The 17,925-nt window shown below is 43.7% G+C and overlaps 1 protein-coding gene across 7 annotated transcripts in view; it reads right to left on the bottom strand.

Moving 5' to 3' along the window:
- The window catches only part of L3MBTL2 (L3MBTL histone methyl-lysine binding protein 2), a 772,791-nt gene that overhangs the window by 116,648 nt on the left and 638,218 nt on the right, over positions 1–17,925 (bottom strand). For all 7 annotated transcript variants that reach the window (XM_063940374.1, XM_063940377.1, XM_063940380.1 and 4 more), the window contains one exon: positions 1,772–1,854. In XM_063940374.1, the coding sequence (XP_063796444.1) occupies positions 1,772–1,854 (83 nt within the window). The remainder of the gene's footprint in view (positions 1–1,771; positions 1,855–17,925) is intronic.

The following is a 17,925-nucleotide window of genomic DNA, read 5'->3' as shown; positions in this document are numbered from 1 at the left end:
CAGGTAACGAAAGAAAGTCACCCATCTGGATCACAGAAGAGCAGGTACACATCCTTAATGTCGATTGAGACAACAAACTTGTGCCGGTCCATGAAACTTATGACAGCCCTAAGACACACCATCTTCAACCAAAGATGGGTGTTTAGGTTTTGCAATTCAGAACGAGCCAAAAGGATCTGTAAAGCTTTTAGACCAGGAAGTGGACTGAATAGAATCCAAATCCCTATTGCTTTCCTGGAATTGGAATAACTAACTAAACATGAGATTTTGGCTCCTAACAGTCCTAAATGCTATGAGCTTGCTGCAAGACAGCACCAAAGTGTCTACGCTTTGCTGACTGGAGGACTCCTGATCCAAGTAGAAGGAATTCTCAAAGTCAGAGTCCCCAGCAACTTTACCTTACTCCTGTGAGGAAAACCTGGAGGCTGATCCCTCTTAGAACTAGTCCTAAGATTATCTCCAAAGACTAGGAACCCCTCACTTGGTCCACCTATCCAGTCTCCTGTCACCAAAGCCACTATACCGTCTCAATCTGGGCATGCCATTTTTGCCAAAGGCTTACCACAACAAAATTATCATCTCCCAGCAGGGTATAAGACTAATTTACTTGAAGTTATGCATCTGATGTGCTAATTGGCACCTACTGTATCTATAACTGATGGTGCTAACTATATTAGGTCAGTGATCACTACTTACAGTTTTCCCCCATCTTAGAGAATGGGGGGTAGTGGCAGTACGTACTTCATCAACCTTTGAAGCTGTATAACTAATTAATAAAAGCAATAAATCCATAGGCAGAAAACATGCAAGAGATCCCTATTCTGTGGGCACTTAAGTAAATATGGGCTCATTCCATGGTGGAAACACAGAAGAGGAGGTGATGCAAACCTAGTGCAGATTTTAAATCAGGCAGAAAACTCTTTGCTGAGGGCCTGATTCTGAGTTCGACAGATATCTACGCATTTTTGCATATGACTGGCTTATTGTGAGATGGCAGGAATTTGTCCAGATCCGTCTAATCATGAAATACAGATGGAGCCACGCTAATTGTGACTCCGTCTGAGCCGCAGCGCACCCACCTAGGTCCGCCTATCGCTGTGAATGGGAAGCGCGTGCGTGACACGCACGCACCCCATTCACAACAATGGGAGTGTCGCTGTGCACTCCCATAGGGGGGCTATGCGGCGGATCGCCCACTCCTGCCGAGAGTGCATGTCTGCGATGGTGCCGCACTAGATGAGCGTGGCTCCATCTGTAGGGTATTTTGTGGCCGAAACTGGGCAGTGACAATACGATCACATGTCATGGGAGTGTCATGACAGTGTGGTGGGGGTGTATCTCTCTGCGATTCTGAGTTGGGGAAGAGATACCGGAATCTGACCTATATCTCTTGCACATATCATGGGGCTGATGCAAGTGCAGATACTAATGATGACAGCTAAGGCAGCCAATGTAAAATAAATGAATGGTAGGGTTTTACACTTACATGTACACAAACTAGTTTAACGAATATAAAGTAAATCTGGCTTCTGTTACATTGTATTTCTACTTGGATGAGCTTTAAACCAGTAAGGTAGGTCACCTTTTGCTTATCATTTGGATGGAAGGCAAATGTTTATACAATTTTGGTGGACTAAAAAAAGAAAGCCAAAAGATTACATTATAAAATTATATATATATATATATATATATATATATATATATATATATATATACTTTTTGAGAGTGTCAATGAACAACATGCAAAAAGAAAATTTTACATTGAACTTACATTGTTAAATAATAGTGTAGGTGCTGCCTTGGAATTTGTTTTCTCCATATAATTTCCCCAAGAAAACTGTTCTGTGGTATAGCCTGTAGAAAACACAAATTAAGTGGCTTAATAAAACATAATTTACATTTATTTACTTATTTAAATTTAAGGAGCCAATGTATGATTTAGTTCTGTCAGTCCACTGCATTTCTCAGTTAACTGGCCACAACATGCTCTCTGGAATGTGCCGGGAGGCTCCCAAATCTAGGGTGGATCTCCCAAATGCCATGAATAGTAGGTTAATTTCCCAGAGGCCCACACTGCTCTCCACTTCCCGATTGAAGTCGGTGATCCAGGTGGCTTGATGATGCAATTTGCACTGAATTACTTCATTGTGGCAACGTCACATGATGCTGCCATCTATTCTAGCAACAAATCCCAGCATATTTGGTTCAAAAATGTCCACCAATCAAGAGTGTACAGTATCTATAATGAGCATAGGGTGTGGGATTCACAAGGGCCGCTGGTGAACCCACACCGCACAACCTGCACCTATTCCCAATACTTACCTCTCCGTCTGCACCACGCCTGCGTCACAGAACATGACGCAGGCGACATGTTTCCAGAGATCAGCAAATGCGCACAGTGCCAGAGTCTGGGGAGGGGGGAGTGGATCTGCACACAGATTGCTCAAGGCCAAATACCCCCGCAGCTCTCTAGTACCAGCTGATCCTGATCAACATATGATTGTATCTATCTGATGATTTTCATTACTGGGAAACAATACAGATATTGTGGATCAGTGGTTCTCAAACTCGGTCCTCAGGACCCCACACAGTGCATGTTTTGCAGGTAACCCAGCAAGTGCACAGGTGTATTAATTAGTCACTGACACATTTTAAAAGGTCCACAGGAGGAGCTAATTATTTCACTTGTGATTCTGTGAGGAGACCTGCAAAACATGCACTGTGTGGGGTCCTGAGGACCGACTTTGGGAATCTGTGCTGTAGATGGTTTTGTTCAAACTGTATGGTCATTGTCTGACCACACCATTTGTGCTCCCATAAGGATCCGGCCTTCATGTGAGAGATGGAGGAAGTAGGCGTTGGAGCATACTACTGTCTGAAATTATATTGCTATATAAAATATCTGGAGGATGGATAGATGTGATGTGTAAATTCCCTTTAGTGGGTGCATCACAGAACCAAAGTTCAGGAGTGCCTAGCCAGTATTTAGAAATGGTGTGAACAGATACAGCTGAGATGGTATTTCATACTTGCCTACTCTTGATTTTTCGGGTAGACTCCGCACCCCCAGAAGAGTAGGCAACTCTCCCGCATCCCGCGCACTTCCTACTGAATGGGGGAGTTAAATATCTTGAATACCCGGTATGCAGGGAGGGGGCGGAGCCTAATGATGCGATTCTATTGTAATCGCGTCATTTTAGCCCCATCCCCTATGCAAACCGTGGCATTTTTGTGAGGGGTGGAACCTAATGACTACTGGTCCGGCTCCACCACAATTACTGCTCACCTTCTACTCCTCATCAGGCTTCTCCCTGAAAGGAGAATTTAAATGTAGGCAAGTATGTGGTAATTAGAACGTGTAAATAACATCCATGCTATAGCTGTCCAATGTATGAAAATAATCAGTGTTCAGCTCAATAGATGGGTATGTAGGCAGTCCCAATCATATAGCTCAAATCTTTATACTTAATGTACACTTTTTATTTTATACAAAAGTAGCTGCATAACTGATTGGGACTTCTATACTATCATGGCTGACAACTAGCAGAGGAGGTCCTAGAAAGTCTTTGGCTAGCAGTTGACACAATTTAATTTCTCATTAACAGGACTGAGTGCCCTAAATTCTTAGTGGGGTATACAAATAGACCAGATAATTTTTAGGGCATGAAAGATTGGGGGCTCTCGTTGTTGTTTCTTTGCACTGATTTGCAGGGGGCTCTCCAACAAGCCTCTATTTTTTCTACCTGAAAAATATTCCTTTTCCACACAAAAACATATAGGATCCACGAAAATTCATGGACCTATGTATTTTCAAGATGGCGATTGGCAAAAAAAAAAAAAATGCATGCTTTTCCTGAATTTGGCTTTGCTTTCCTGAGGCAGGCAAAACATAATCTCTGGTAATACCGACATCAGGGCTAATTGGATAGCAGGCGGTAATTAGACACTATAAATTACCACGACTAATAGGATACCGCCATATGTTGGATAATAGGATTTTTGGCCCACTTACCACTGAAACCTTTTATCTTAAACAGGCTTGACCATGGGAATGCAGGTTGGGGCTGGAGCTGGCACTTAAACTATAGCTTTCAAACTAAACTCCTCCCCCCTGCAACCCCATCATGCCAGCACTTATTTAAAAGAGTCCAGAAAGAAGTAGCAGTAACCCTCTGAAACTGTTAGAACAATACAAGAAACCAGTAGGGAAAAAATGGTCAAGAACAAAAAACATACAGTAGCATGACTGAGCATGAGGGAGGGAATGCATTGTCTCCCAGCCTGCTGCAGAGAAAATTAGAAGTATGGAGGATCAATGGCGCTGGGTAAACTTACATACATATTTGAAAAAAAAAAAAACCCAAATGCAAATAGGCGCCTCCTAGTGTAACAACGTAACGAAATGGGTAATCTTCACCAGCAAGAACACCCTATAAATAGGAGGTGTACAGTCACTGGTGGTATTTTGACCACCTTTATGCAGAGTATGATCAGTATGATCCCACAATTCTGGTATTGGTTCTGGTGCCTGTGTGTTCAAGGCTCTTAGGTGTCTTGGCAGTTACTCATATATTCCACCCAATACAAAAGATAAAAGCGGAATGGACAATAGTGTAATACGTTTTTAACACATTTATTATACAAAGATAAAATAATTGCCCGTACAATATAAAAAGATTGAAAACAGCTTATCTGAAATTAATGGTCTTAGTCCACAGGGTCTGTATCACTCAACGCGTTTCGTCCAGTGTTTAATACTTGGACTTCCTCTGGAGTGTATAAAAGCTAGCCCACTGAGCGTATATATATATATCCCTACTAAACACTTTCAATTAGGGGCATGGATTAATTTTCAGTATGCCTGGAAGTGACGTCATTTACGGTCGGAAGTGATGCATAAAAAGTAAATACACAAAGAGTAAATTACAAAGGATGCTCCTAATAAACTATTTAGTCATTACTTATATAGCCCTTCTATAATGCCGCATAACAAGTAACTGCGTCACTATTAGGCGGCCCTGTCCCGCTCATCGCGACCACCGGAAGTCGCACATGAGTCAGGTGACAGTTCCGCCATTACCACTCGACTTCAGTACGCCCAAGATACATGCGCAAGTAAAGCCGGTCACATTGCCGCCAGCCCTCGCTGCGTCTGGAGTCCATCCTGTGTAAAGCCGAACATTTTAATTTAGAGCTTATAATTAAAGAACCTATTAATATAATATATAAAGGAGCCTCATTTATCATTTTACCCTTAGTTATTTACAAATCTTACAATATAATTTGTAACAGAATATAGGAAGAGAACATATATTTAATCCTGTAATTCCCAGTAAGAGTCACTGAATAATTTACATATCAGGATTAATTACCCCAGTCTCACATAGTAAAAAATTATTATAACATATATATGGAATTCATAGAGTATTAAAATGTTCAAATACAGGATAAAATTTAAATTCATGAAACAGAACTAGAGACTCACAAAAGCATATAAAATTAGAAAAAAATTAAAAAGAGAGTTTTATAAAATGATCTTAAAGGAACGGAGCTATTTCGTAATTGTCATTTAGTCCCCTAGGAGCCAAAGTTGGGATAATTTGGGATAATTTATTTTCTCTGTCTCTTCCTCTTGGTCTTAATTTCACATTCTCCAAGGTCCTAATAGTCAGATCTTTTGTATCTGAACCGTGGAATAATTTAAAATGTCTTGGGACGGTTTGCTGTTCCTGTTTATTTTTAATACTTCTAACGTGCTCCTCTATACGTAATTTTAATGGGCAATTAGTCTTTCCTATATATTTTAAAGTACTAGGGCATTCAATCATATACATCACCCAAGCTGTATTGCACGTTGTTCGATCTTTGGATTCATAAGATTTCAAACCCTCTGAGTTTGTAAAGGTTTTTTGGCCAAGGGTGGACAAACTGGCAGATGTTACAATGTTGGCAATTAAACAACCCTTTCAGGTCCCACTTGTTTTTCTTTTCTGGTTTAATAGATGGTAGCATACTTGGTGCAAGTTGATCCTTCAAATTTCTTGCTTTCTTAAATACTACAATAGGTTTCCCAGGTAGGATTGTACTTAAAACTGTATCCATCTGTAGTACTCCCCAGTGTTTGTTTAAAATTCCACAGATTTGACTTCTGGTTTGGTGCTTCATGGGATAGGAGCTCCCTGAGACAGCTCCAGTGCCAGCCACCTATTACCCCTGCTCCACGCCATTTAACGGCCTCCACGGACCCCTTGCCACGCTCCCTCCCTGCTACCCCCCGCCCCCCAGTATATGGAGCGTTTTCTGGCCGGAATGCCAGGGAAAGCTGCCCATTCGTGGACCGAGTCTGATCACGGGGCTGCAACCAAAATGGCCGCCGCCAGTCAGACTGATGCTGGGGACTCTGCTTCCACTCCCCACACTGCAGATGCAGCGACTAAGAAGTCAGTGAAGCACCCCCAAAGCTCTGAGCAGGCCCCTGGACCCCCTCTCTCCTACCATGATGTGGTCAAGGCAGTCAGGAAAACGGTACAGCCCCTGCTCCTGGAACAAGCACAAGTGAATGCTGCAGCATTGCAACAAGTAGTCACTGATATAAAAAGCCAATGTAAGCAGCTTGCAAAACACATCTTCCATGTTGAGCACACTGCAGGAGAGAATTTCCAAGCTATTGCTGAGCTTAAGGACAGTGTGGCTAAAATGGCATAAATCTGATTGATGCACAGGTGTGGGCAAAGTTGGACGATCTCGAGAACATATCGATGCGTAACAACCTGAGCCTGATAGGCTTACCAGAAACCATCAAAGGTCCTGCACTATATGATTTTATACGTAACACCCTCCCAGATTTGTTGGACACTCGAGACGTTTGCAATGACCTAGTTGTGGAGAGAGCCCACAGGATTGGCCCTACACGCATGTCCCCCTCTGCTTCCCCTAGACCCAGACCAATTCTTTTCAAGTGTCTCAACTTCCTCCACAAGGAGGCCTTGTGGGCCACTTCACGCAGAAAGAAAGATCTTGTTTAGGAAGAATCTCGGCTATTACTCTTCCAGGATTACTCTCCAGAGCTTACCAGGATACGAAAGGCCTTCTCCCATGCATGCTCCAAATTAGCGCAGTTAGGACGTAAATTTGTGCTGCTGTACCTGGCGAGGCTCAGAATGTTTGATGATCCTCGTTCACTGATTTTACAGATCCAGAAGGTGCAGATGCATATGCATATGTTTCGGAGGCGAATTGTTCGGAGTCTGTGGCTGACTGATTCTATTTTTCCCTTCCAGCTCATGCTTTTCTGGCACGCGGCTAAAGCAGTGTTACGGGGCCGTATAATAGAATTTGTGTCCCGTCGCAAAAGAGTTTGATTCTTCATTTAAGTTAGCCCAATCACGTTTAACCGAGTCTTATACTGTTTTCAAGACGTGCCCTACGGCTAGTTCTCGGCAGAGGCTTAACTAGGGTTTTTGGAGCCCAGGGCAAAAAAAAACAAAAACAAAAGGAAAGTATTTGCACACCCCACTGGTGTCACTGTATATAAAGATGTCAGGGTGTGTATGTATAGATGTAGGTGCAGTGGTTGAAGTGGAATTTTTGAAGGGGGAAGGGGGCGTGGTCACTCAAAAGGGGCGTGTCCTTCAGTGTAGTAGGACCCCTTATACTATCTAGTACTGGTGCCGCTTTCACATTATAGCGCACGGTATGAGCCAAAATTCACATAATAGCACACGGTATGAGCCGAAATTCACATTATAGCACACTGTATGAGCCAAAATTCACATTATAGCACACAGTATGAGCCGAAATTCAAGTTACAGCACATGGTATGAGCCAAAATTCACATTATAGAGTGAGGGGATCCTACCCCCTTAATTAACAAGGCCTGTGGGGCACTGTGGTGAGAGGAGCCTACCCCCTTAATTGACTAACTGCAGAGTTTAGCAGCGGAAGGGTTCCAGCAGTTTCTCACCCCAAGCTGCGGCGCTTCTGCCACCTCCGACATGCCACATCTTCAGCGCCACCCGGAATGCAGAGCACCGCACCGGGGATGCACTTTTTTCAGTGTGGTCTGCTGCGCTCCGAAGGGGTTCTTCTCACCTGCTGCAGGATCCCGATGTGCGCCGTCTTCCCCGCTGTTACTGCCACGGTAAGCATTGGTATCATTTACCGCAGAGGCCATTTACTGAGGCATATGTATTAAACCTCGGGAACTGAGATGCCCTTCTCACCGTACAGCTGTGTGGCTAAGCCAGGCAGTGGGACAGCCAGCAGCAGCAGCATGCCGGATATCAGCAGCCGAGGGTGCGGGCTGTACATACTTGAGGCAGCTGGATATTCAACAGTGCTGAGAGCCTCCGGAGACTGCACCCCCCGGAGCTGCAGTACACCGGCAGATGACACCCATCCCTCGGACCCTGCGTAGCCCAAAGCCAGAGATCAGCAGCATGTTGAACGCAGAAGCAGAAGCCGCTTGTTGCCGGTCACATGCTGCTGATCTCCAGCTTTGGGCTCCGCACCGCTCCACACGTGCCTTACAGCCCGCATCCTCCGGCATGATGCCCCTGCTGCTGGCTTTCCAGCTGCCCGGCTCGGCCACCCAGCTGGATGGTGAGTGAGAAGGGCATCTCAGTGCCCATGGTTTAATACATATCCCTCTTCGGTAAATGGCCTCTGTGGTAAATGGTACTAATGCTTACCGTGGTGGTAAGCATTAGTACATCCCGCCCACACACACAGACTGCCCCACCCCCTTACTTACACACACATACACACACACACACACACACACACACACACACACTGCAGATTACACACACACACAGACTGGCCACCCCCAAACCCACCCACTCAGACTACACACACATTCTCATACTTTCCCCTCCCCCACATACACTGGGCTGCAAAAATTGACACACACTCACTGTCCCACACACACACACGCACTCACACTGTCCCGCAACCCCCCTCCCCCTCCCGACAGTAAAGTTTAAACTACTGCGGCCCGCTCAGCTGCCCCTCCGAGGCCGCGCACCTCTGAGGTTGCGCACTCTCGCGATATGGAGACACTGCAGGGGGGGGGGGGGAGTAGGGGGAGGCTCCTAGCTGCCGTTGCCTGTACAGTGTGACAGGCACAGCAGGGAAGACAGGGAGAGCGCCGCGGGTAGCGCCGGCAAAAACCCTGTCGCATGGGGCGAGCAGGCCGCGCAGGTGCCGGTGCGCCCCCCTCTGCTGAGCTGCCACGGCACCCAGGGCACGTGCCCTGCTCGCCACGTGCTAGATACGCCTCTGGTTCTCGGAGAGTGTATCTTTAGGCTAAAGCACACTTTGACGCTACTTTAAAAGTATTGGGGATAAGCACTCTTTTCATGAAAATCGCTTTGGTAATAAGACAGGCAGACTTTTATCAACTTTATTAAAAGGTACGTCCCCAGACTCCCTCATACAGGCATTAAAACGCTCTGATGGATCCCTTGCTACAGAATCTAGAGACATAGGGGTGGTGCTCTCCGAATTTTATTCTGATATCTGTGTGCAACCTCAGATAAATTTAAATTCTAAATTGTCTTTCTGGAGTTCTTTGAGGTTGCCGGTTCTTGAGTTTTCCCTGGCTGAAAAGATCTGTACTAGATAAAAAAGAGCGCTATGATTTATGAAGTAAAATAAATGATAAATGTTAAAGCTTGTGGCACCTGTAAAAAAAGGAATGTTAGTTAATATCAATAATGTTTACACTCTTTTGAGTGAATGATTGGGTAGCAGATGTTTCACGGCTTTTATATGTGGTATGGTGTCACTTACCCTACCTTTCCCTAATCCGGAGTGGTGACCGGGCGGTTACTATGGTAGCTGCCGCTCCCATTGTAGAAGCCGATGGCAGGGCTCCGGCGTGCTCTAACTCCGCTGCTTCCAGCGGGCTATGAGCCGCGCACTGTGCAGTCTCTTCCTCCGGATGTGGGTGGTGACGTATCCGTGATGCGGCCAAGCTCGGCCGTGTTTGATGCTGTCCCAAATAGGTGTAAAGGTTCTCCAGGTTGCTCCAACGCGTTTCATGCGGCAGCAGCGCACTTTTTCTTTGAACTGCATAGAGGTACCCTGCAGGGTTGCCCCGTCTCCTTTGTTATTCGCCTTGGCCATTGAACCTCTGGCAGTGGCAATAAGGGGATTCCCATCATTTTTGGAATCTCTATAGGTGATGACGTTACTACACTGCTCAAGAAAATAAAGGGAACACTTAAACAACACATCCTAGATCTGAATGAATGAAATATTCTTATTAAATACTTTGTTCTTTACATAGTTGAATGTGCTGACAACAAAATCACACAAAAATTATCAATGGAAATCAAATTTATTAACCCATGGAGGTCTGGATTTGGAGTCACACACAAAATTAAAGTGGAAAAACACACTACAGGCTGATCCAACTATGATGTAATGTCCTTAAAACAAGTCAAAATGAGGCTCAGTAGTGTGTGTGGCCTCCACGTGCTTGTATGACCTCCCTACAATGCCTGGGCATGCTCCTGATGAGGTGGCGGATGTTCTCCTAAAGGGATCCCCTCCCAGACCTGGACTAAAGCATCCGCCAACTCCTGGACAGTCTGTGGTGCAACGTAGCGTTGGTGGATGGAGCGAGACATGATGTCCCAGATGTGCTCAATTGGATTCAGGTCTGAGGAACGGGCGGGCCAGTCCATAGCATCAATGTCTTCATCTGCAGGAACTGCTGACACACTCCAGCCACATGAGGTCTAGCATTGTCTTGCATTAGTAGGAACCCAGAGCCAACCGCACCAGCATATGGTCTCACAAGGGGTCTGAGGATCTCATCTCGATACCTAATGGCAGTCAGGCTAACTCTGGCGAGCACATGGAGGGCTGTGCGGCCCCCCAAAGAAATGCCACTCCACACCATTACTGACCCACTGCCAAACCGGTCATGCTGGAGGATGTTGCAGGCAGCAGAACGTTCTCCTTGGCGTCTCCAGACTCTATCACGTCTGTCACATGTGCTCAGTGAGAACCTGCTTTCATCTGTGAAGAGCACAGGGCGGCAGTGGCGAATTTGCCAATCTTGGTGTTCTCTGGCAAATGCCAAACGTCCTGCACGGTGTTGGGCTGTAAGCACAACCCCCATATGTGGACGTCGGGCCCTCATACCACCCTCATGGAGTCTGTTTCTGATCGTTTGAGTAGACATGTGCACATTTGTGGCTTGCTGGAGGTCATTTTGCAGGGCTCTGGCAGTGCTCCTCCTGTTCCTCCTTGCACAAAGGCGGAGGTAGTGGTCCTGCTGCTGGGTTGTTGCCCTCCTACGGCCTCCTCCACGTCTCCTGATGTACTGGCCTGTCTCTCCTGGTAGTGCTTCCATGCTCTGGACACTACGCTGACAGACACAGCAAACCTTCTTGCCACAGCTCGCATTAATGTGCCACCCTGGATGACCTGCACTACCTGAGCCACTTGTGTGGGTTGTAGACTCCGTCTCATGCTACCACTAGAGTGAAAGCACCGACAGCTTTCAAAAGTGACCAAAACATCAGCCAGAAAGCATAGGAGCTGAGAAGTGGTCTGTGGTCACCACCTGCAGAACAACTCCTTTATTGGGGGTGTCTTGCTTATTGCCTATAATTTCCACCTGTTGTCTATTCCATTTGCACAATAGCATGTGAAATTGATTGTCAATCAGTGTTGCTTCCTAAGTGGACAGTTTGATTTCACAGAAGTGTGATTGACTTGGAGTTACATTGTGTTGTTTAAGTGTTCCCTTTATTTTTTTGAGCAGTGTATTTGTCTCCGATCCTCACAAATCGATCCCCGCCATAATGTCTATGTTACTTATTTGGATCCTTTGCTGGTTATAAAATTAACATGTCCAAATCAGAACTCCTCCCACTCAATTTCTCTGCTTCAAGTCTGGCCTCTTCACCGGTACTATCACAGTTTTCATTTAACACCTCCACACTTAAGCCGCATCTGGAATACTGTGTCCAGTTCTGGAGACCATATCTCCAGAAGGATATAAATACATTAGAGAGTGTACAAAGAAGGGCAACTAAAATGGTGCATGGCCTACATCACAAAACGTACCTGGAAAGGCTAAAAGATCTTAACATGTATAGTTTGGAGGAGAGAAGAGAAAGGGGGGACATGATAGAAACTTTCAAATATATCAAGGGTCTTAACAAAGTTCAGGAGGGAAACATTCTTCAAAGGAAGAGAAATATTAGAACTCGAGGACATACACTGAGACTGGAGGGGGGGAGGTTCAGGGGAAATTTCACGGAAAGGGTAGTGGATAAGTGGAATAGTCTCCCATCAGAGGTGGTAGAGGCTAAGACTGTAGAGCAATGTAAACATGCTTGGGATAGGCATATGAATATCCTTACAAAGAATTAAGGTTCAAAAAGGGTTGAGATTACCTAAAGGATAAAAAAAAGGGGCAGACTAGATGGGCCAAGTGGTTCTTATCTGCCGTCAAATTCTATGTTTCTATGTAAGTACTTGGGTGTTCTTATTCCTGCAGAGCTTTCTCATCTTTATTCAGTAAATTTCTCCCCTATATTGACTAAAATCTCACAGTTATTATTTTCCTAGTCAACACTTCCAATCGGCAGAGTGGCAGTGTTAAAAAGTATTATTTTCCCTAAGATTTATTATGCCCTTCAAATGCTGCCTCTTAAAGTTACCAAAGCGGATATTCTTACTTATGATAGGTTATTTACAAAATTTTTATGGAATGGCAAGAAATCCCGCATAGCCCTATCCAAACTTAAACTTCACAAAACCCATGGGGGTTTAGCTGTTCCAGACTTGAAGGCAGTAGCCTTTAGATACCTTTCGTATTGGTTGTTAGAGTCTTCCACCTTCACTAACTATGATATTGGACAGGCTCTGGTTGCACCATATGATTTACATGCACTTATACATACCCCTAAGAACCTGATACCTTTGCATATTAAAAAGAATGTACTGTTTTGGGATACATACCAAGCTTGGGGGGCCCTCAACTTAGCTCTAGGTAGACATCCTGGACGGTCCTCATTTATTCCTTTCCTAGGTAACCCCTGTTTTACGCCAGCATTGGAGAATGCCAAGTTTCACATTTGGAAACAAAAAGGTATTGTAATGGTTAGGGATGTTTTTGATCCTGGGGGTCAATTATATTCATTTCTAGACCTGGTGAGGAAATTTGGATTAAATCGTTATAACTTTTTTTTATGTACCTCCAGCTTCGCCACTATGTCCAGTCCCTACCACCTATGTGGAATCGAGGGGAGGCCTGATCCCATGACAGCCTTGCTTGTTAGAACTAGTAAGCAAGGTTTTAAGACCCAATGGGTTTATTGGGACCTTCTCCCCAAGGATACAAAATTAAATAAGATGTGGTTGCCCTGGTCTGAGAGGATAAGCTCTGATTTCTCTCTAAACTTAACCTGGAGGGAGATCTGTAAACTTATCCCACAGGTTTTTAAGGTGTAACATTTCTCCCAGTTGCAAGAAACACATTATAAGTTTTTACAGAGGGCATATATAATGTATCACCTGCTCAGCGGAAACACATGGTTCCTACGGAATCTGGTAGATGTTCTAAATGCAAAGCCCCGGATGCCTCGTTTAAGCATAATTTTTGGCACCGCCCTAAGATTGCAAAATTTTGGCATAAAGTGCAATGGTATATTATTCAGACCTTTGGTATTCTTATACCCCTAACACCGGGTTCCTTTTTAGGTATGCTTGTCTCAACATGGAACTTGCCCCCATCTCATTCTAACTGTATTCCTCTACTATGGGTTATACTTACTGTTGGTAAAAAAATGTATACTGACCCAATAGATCAGTGCCTCCCCTCCTCGTTTAGAACATTTAACAACATCCTTGACTAACCTACTGTATTTTGAGAGACAATCTACTGTACCTGACCTGGGAACCAAACTATCACTCTTTTATAAGAAATGGGGCCAATTTGTGGAGTCTTTGGAAGCGTCGCAGCATGCCTATGTCTTGAAATTATTTGATGGTCTCTTGTTGTCTTCTTGTAGGACGCTGTCAAGATATTAACCATTTACACCTTTTTATTGTGTTATTTGCCTTATAATGTGTATTAAGGTATCTCTCTTTCTTGAATTGTAGTTTTGGAAACATGGACCCCTCCCTTCCTTCTACCCACTTCTGTGTGTCTTGTGGTATGAATGGGAGTCTGTCTATTTTTGAGTATACGTTTTCATGTGCTTTAGAGTTACCGTATTTGCCGGCGTATAAGACGACCCCCAACATTTCCACTCAAAATATAGAGTTTGTTATATACTCGCCGTATAAGACTACCCCCTCTTCCGCACACCTTCCACACACCAAATAAAATGTAAAAGAACATCAGATTGTAAAATGTATAAAAGTATACCCCTGTGTGCATTTATTGTTACCGGTTTCCCATGAGTGCCATTAGTATTAGTATTAGTGCCATTACAGTACCTGTCATTGTCACCATTGTACGGCCACAACGCGACCGTAGCGCCTCCGGCCAGTCCCTGCATCTCCCTGTAATTGGCACTAGTGCGCAAGTCCGCATGTGCGAGCTCTGCGTAGACAAGGGGCGGGCCACGCTGATGACCCGCCGCGGCCGCACTGGATACCGCGCGATACTGGATGGTATGTAGAATGAGGTGGGCGGGCATCGGGAAGCCACTATGGGCACCGGGCGAGTATGGGAAGGCCACTATGGCAGCTATGTCTATCCCAACTGAAGTGCACCCGGCGTATAAGACGACCCCCCCACTTGGAGGCATGTTTTTCAGGGCAAAAAAGTCGTCTTATACGCTGGCAAATACGGGTATGTATTGCTACCTTTATTTGTCTGGGGATGTTTGGCAATATTGCCTGATAGGCTTTTAGCCTTTCTCTCTGTATTCTCGCATCTTCAGATGTACTGATTTGTGCTCAATTCTCCGTTGCCTGACTTACGGCACTAACTGTTTGTCTATGTGTATAAAATGTTTGAAAAATTTCAATAAAAATATATAAAAAAAATTCCATGGATTTTGTCTTTCCTGACAGTTAAATCGCATGATAAACTTTAACCCTGTTCTTTATTGTTTTTATTCTTATATTTTAAAAGATCTGTGGTATGTGTTCTGGTTATTACTTCATCAATCAAATCCTTAGGGTATCCTATTTCTAAAAAACCTTTCACCATATAAAACCAATTGTTCTTTGCAGTCCCATGGTTTACTACAGTTCCTTTGGATTTGACAGAATTGTGAATGTGGAATATTGGTTTTCCATTTTTTTGCATGACCACTTTTGAAATGTACATATCAGTATCAACCTTTTTCAGAAATTTTTTTATCACTATTTCAGAGCCTTCATTCATTAAAACCAGGTCCAGATATTCGATCTCTGTAGCATCCCACTTATGGGTAAAAGATAAGTTATAGTCATTACTTTCAATGTGCATCATAAAATTGTTAAAAGACTCCACAGTTCCTTTCCAAATTAAAAGTATATCATCGATATATCTCTTATATAAAATAATATTTTCCAAAAAGGGGTTATTACTATAAATATATTTCTGTTCACAGTTTCCCATGTGCAAATTGGCGAAGCTGGGTGCAAAGACTGTGCCCGTCATGGTCCCGCAGACTTGAAGATAATATTTCTCTAAAAATGTAAAATAATTATGTTTGAGTATATAATTTATCCTATGTATGTATAATTAATCCTGATATTTAAATTATTCAGTGACACTTACTCTGAATTACAGTATTAATATATGTTCTCTTCCTATATTCTGTTACAAATAATATTGTAAAATATGTAAATAACAAAGGGTAAAATTATAAATGAGGCTCCTTTATATATTATATTAATAGGTTGGAATAGGTTCTGTAATTATAAGCTGTAAATTAAAATGTGCTGCTTTATGCAGGATGGACTCCAGAAAAATGGCACCATTATGTGCAGAAAGGGGCACGGTCATTCTCTCATAGTAAGTGTGCCCGGACGCAGCGAGGGCTAGCTGCAATGTGACCGGCCTTATCCAGGCATGTCTTGGGCATATTGATGCCAAGTGGGGAATGGGCGGAAATGTCACCCAGCTCATGTGCGACTGTCACGATGAGCTGGGACAGGGCTGCCTAACACTGATGCAGTTACTTGTTATTCGGCATTATAGAAGCACTATATCAGTAATGACTAAATAGTTTATTAAGAGCATCCTTTGTAAATTACTCTTTGTGCATTTACTTTTTATGCATCACTTCCGGACGTAAATGACGTCACTTACGGGCATATGGAAAATTAAACCATGCCCCTAATTGAAAGTGTTTAGTAGGGATATAAATATATGCTCTGTGGGCTAGCTTTTACACACTCCTGAAAAAGTCCAAGCATTAATCACCAGACGAAACACGTTGAGTGATACAGACCCTGTGGACTAAGACCATTCATTTCAGATAAGCTGTTTTCAATCTTTTTATATTGTACGGGCAATTATTTTATCTTTGTATAATAAATGTGTTAAAAACGTATTACACTATTGTCCATTCCGCTTTTATCTTTTGTATTGGGTGGAATATATCAGTAACTGCCAAGACACCTAAGAGCCTTGAACACACTGGCACCAGAACCAATACCAGAATTGTGGGATCATACTGATCATATTTAAAAAGTGGTATCACTGTAGCCAGTAGCAGAACTTGTCAGTGATAGGCCCAGGAGCAAAACTATGCTTTGTGTCCCCTCTTCCACCCAGGCTCGCTATCAGGGGGGTACTGTGGGCACAGCTGTCCTGGGCCCAGCCTCTCTAACAGGAGAGGGACTGTGCTGCTCATGGCGCCTGCCCGCCACTGTCTGTGTCCCCGTCCTTCAACTGCCACTGTCGTCTGCCCGGGCCCGCAGGTTCTATTGAAAATGTCCCTCTCAAGATGGCAAAGGCAGCTCTAGTATCTTTAATAACCATCTCCTCTGAGGTGGCAACAATTTTGGGAGGGAATTTTTCAATGGTGTTTACTTGAGGCAGGCAGTCAAGCAGTCTGCTGTGGCAGGGGGACGGGGACGAGCAGAACCCCTGACAATGAGCAGGCACTGAGCATTTTTGTGTGGGGCATAATATGGTGATATGGGCATAACTGTGGGGGCATAGGATTTAAAAAAAAATAATAATATATATATATATATATATATATATATATATATATATATATATACAGTACATCTCAACACAAACAATGGGGGTAATTCCAAGTTGATCGCAGCAGGAAATTTTTTAGCAGTTGGGCAAAACCATGTGCACTGCAGGTGGGGCAGACATAACATTTGCAGAGAGAGTTAGATTTGGGTGGGTTATATTGTTTCTGTGCAGGGTAAATACTGGCTGCTTTACTTTTACACTGCAATTTAGATTGCAGATTTAACTCACCACACCCAAATCTCTCTCTCTCTGCACATGTTATATCTGCCTCCCCTGCAGTGCACATGGTTTTGCCCAACTGCTAACAAAGATCCTGCTGCAATCAACTTAGAATTACCCCCAATACCGTTATCCTGCGCCTATCAGCAGCAGCTCTTGGAGGAACCTCTACTAGTAGGAACCACAAAACACATAAATATATAAAATAATTCCAGAGTGCGCAAATCTCTTATGGAACTAGATTATATCAAATTTCCCCTCATCATATTAGAATGGGCAACCATACAATAAGTATATAAGGAATATATGAGGGGAAGAGGGACACAATTTGTGTACTACTTCTTGTTCAAATTATACAGTAAGATCCAGTGCTCTTGACCCTTGTAGTCCAATACTGGTTGGAGGTAATCCTGCAACAATACCCACTCACCAGAAATTCACCGAAAACAAAGAGCCAAATGCCCAATCAGTAAAAGATTTATTTTCAATTAAATATTCAACTAAAACAATAGTACAGTATATAT

Source organism: Pseudophryne corroboree, chromosome 9, assembly GCF_028390025.1.
Source record: "Pseudophryne corroboree isolate aPseCor3 chromosome 9, aPseCor3.hap2, whole genome shotgun sequence".
Lineage (NCBI taxonomy): Eukaryota > Metazoa > Chordata > Amphibia > Anura > Myobatrachidae > Pseudophryne > Pseudophryne corroboree.
Note: the sequence above shows the minus strand (reverse complement) of the source record. Positions and strands in the feature narration are given on the sequence as shown.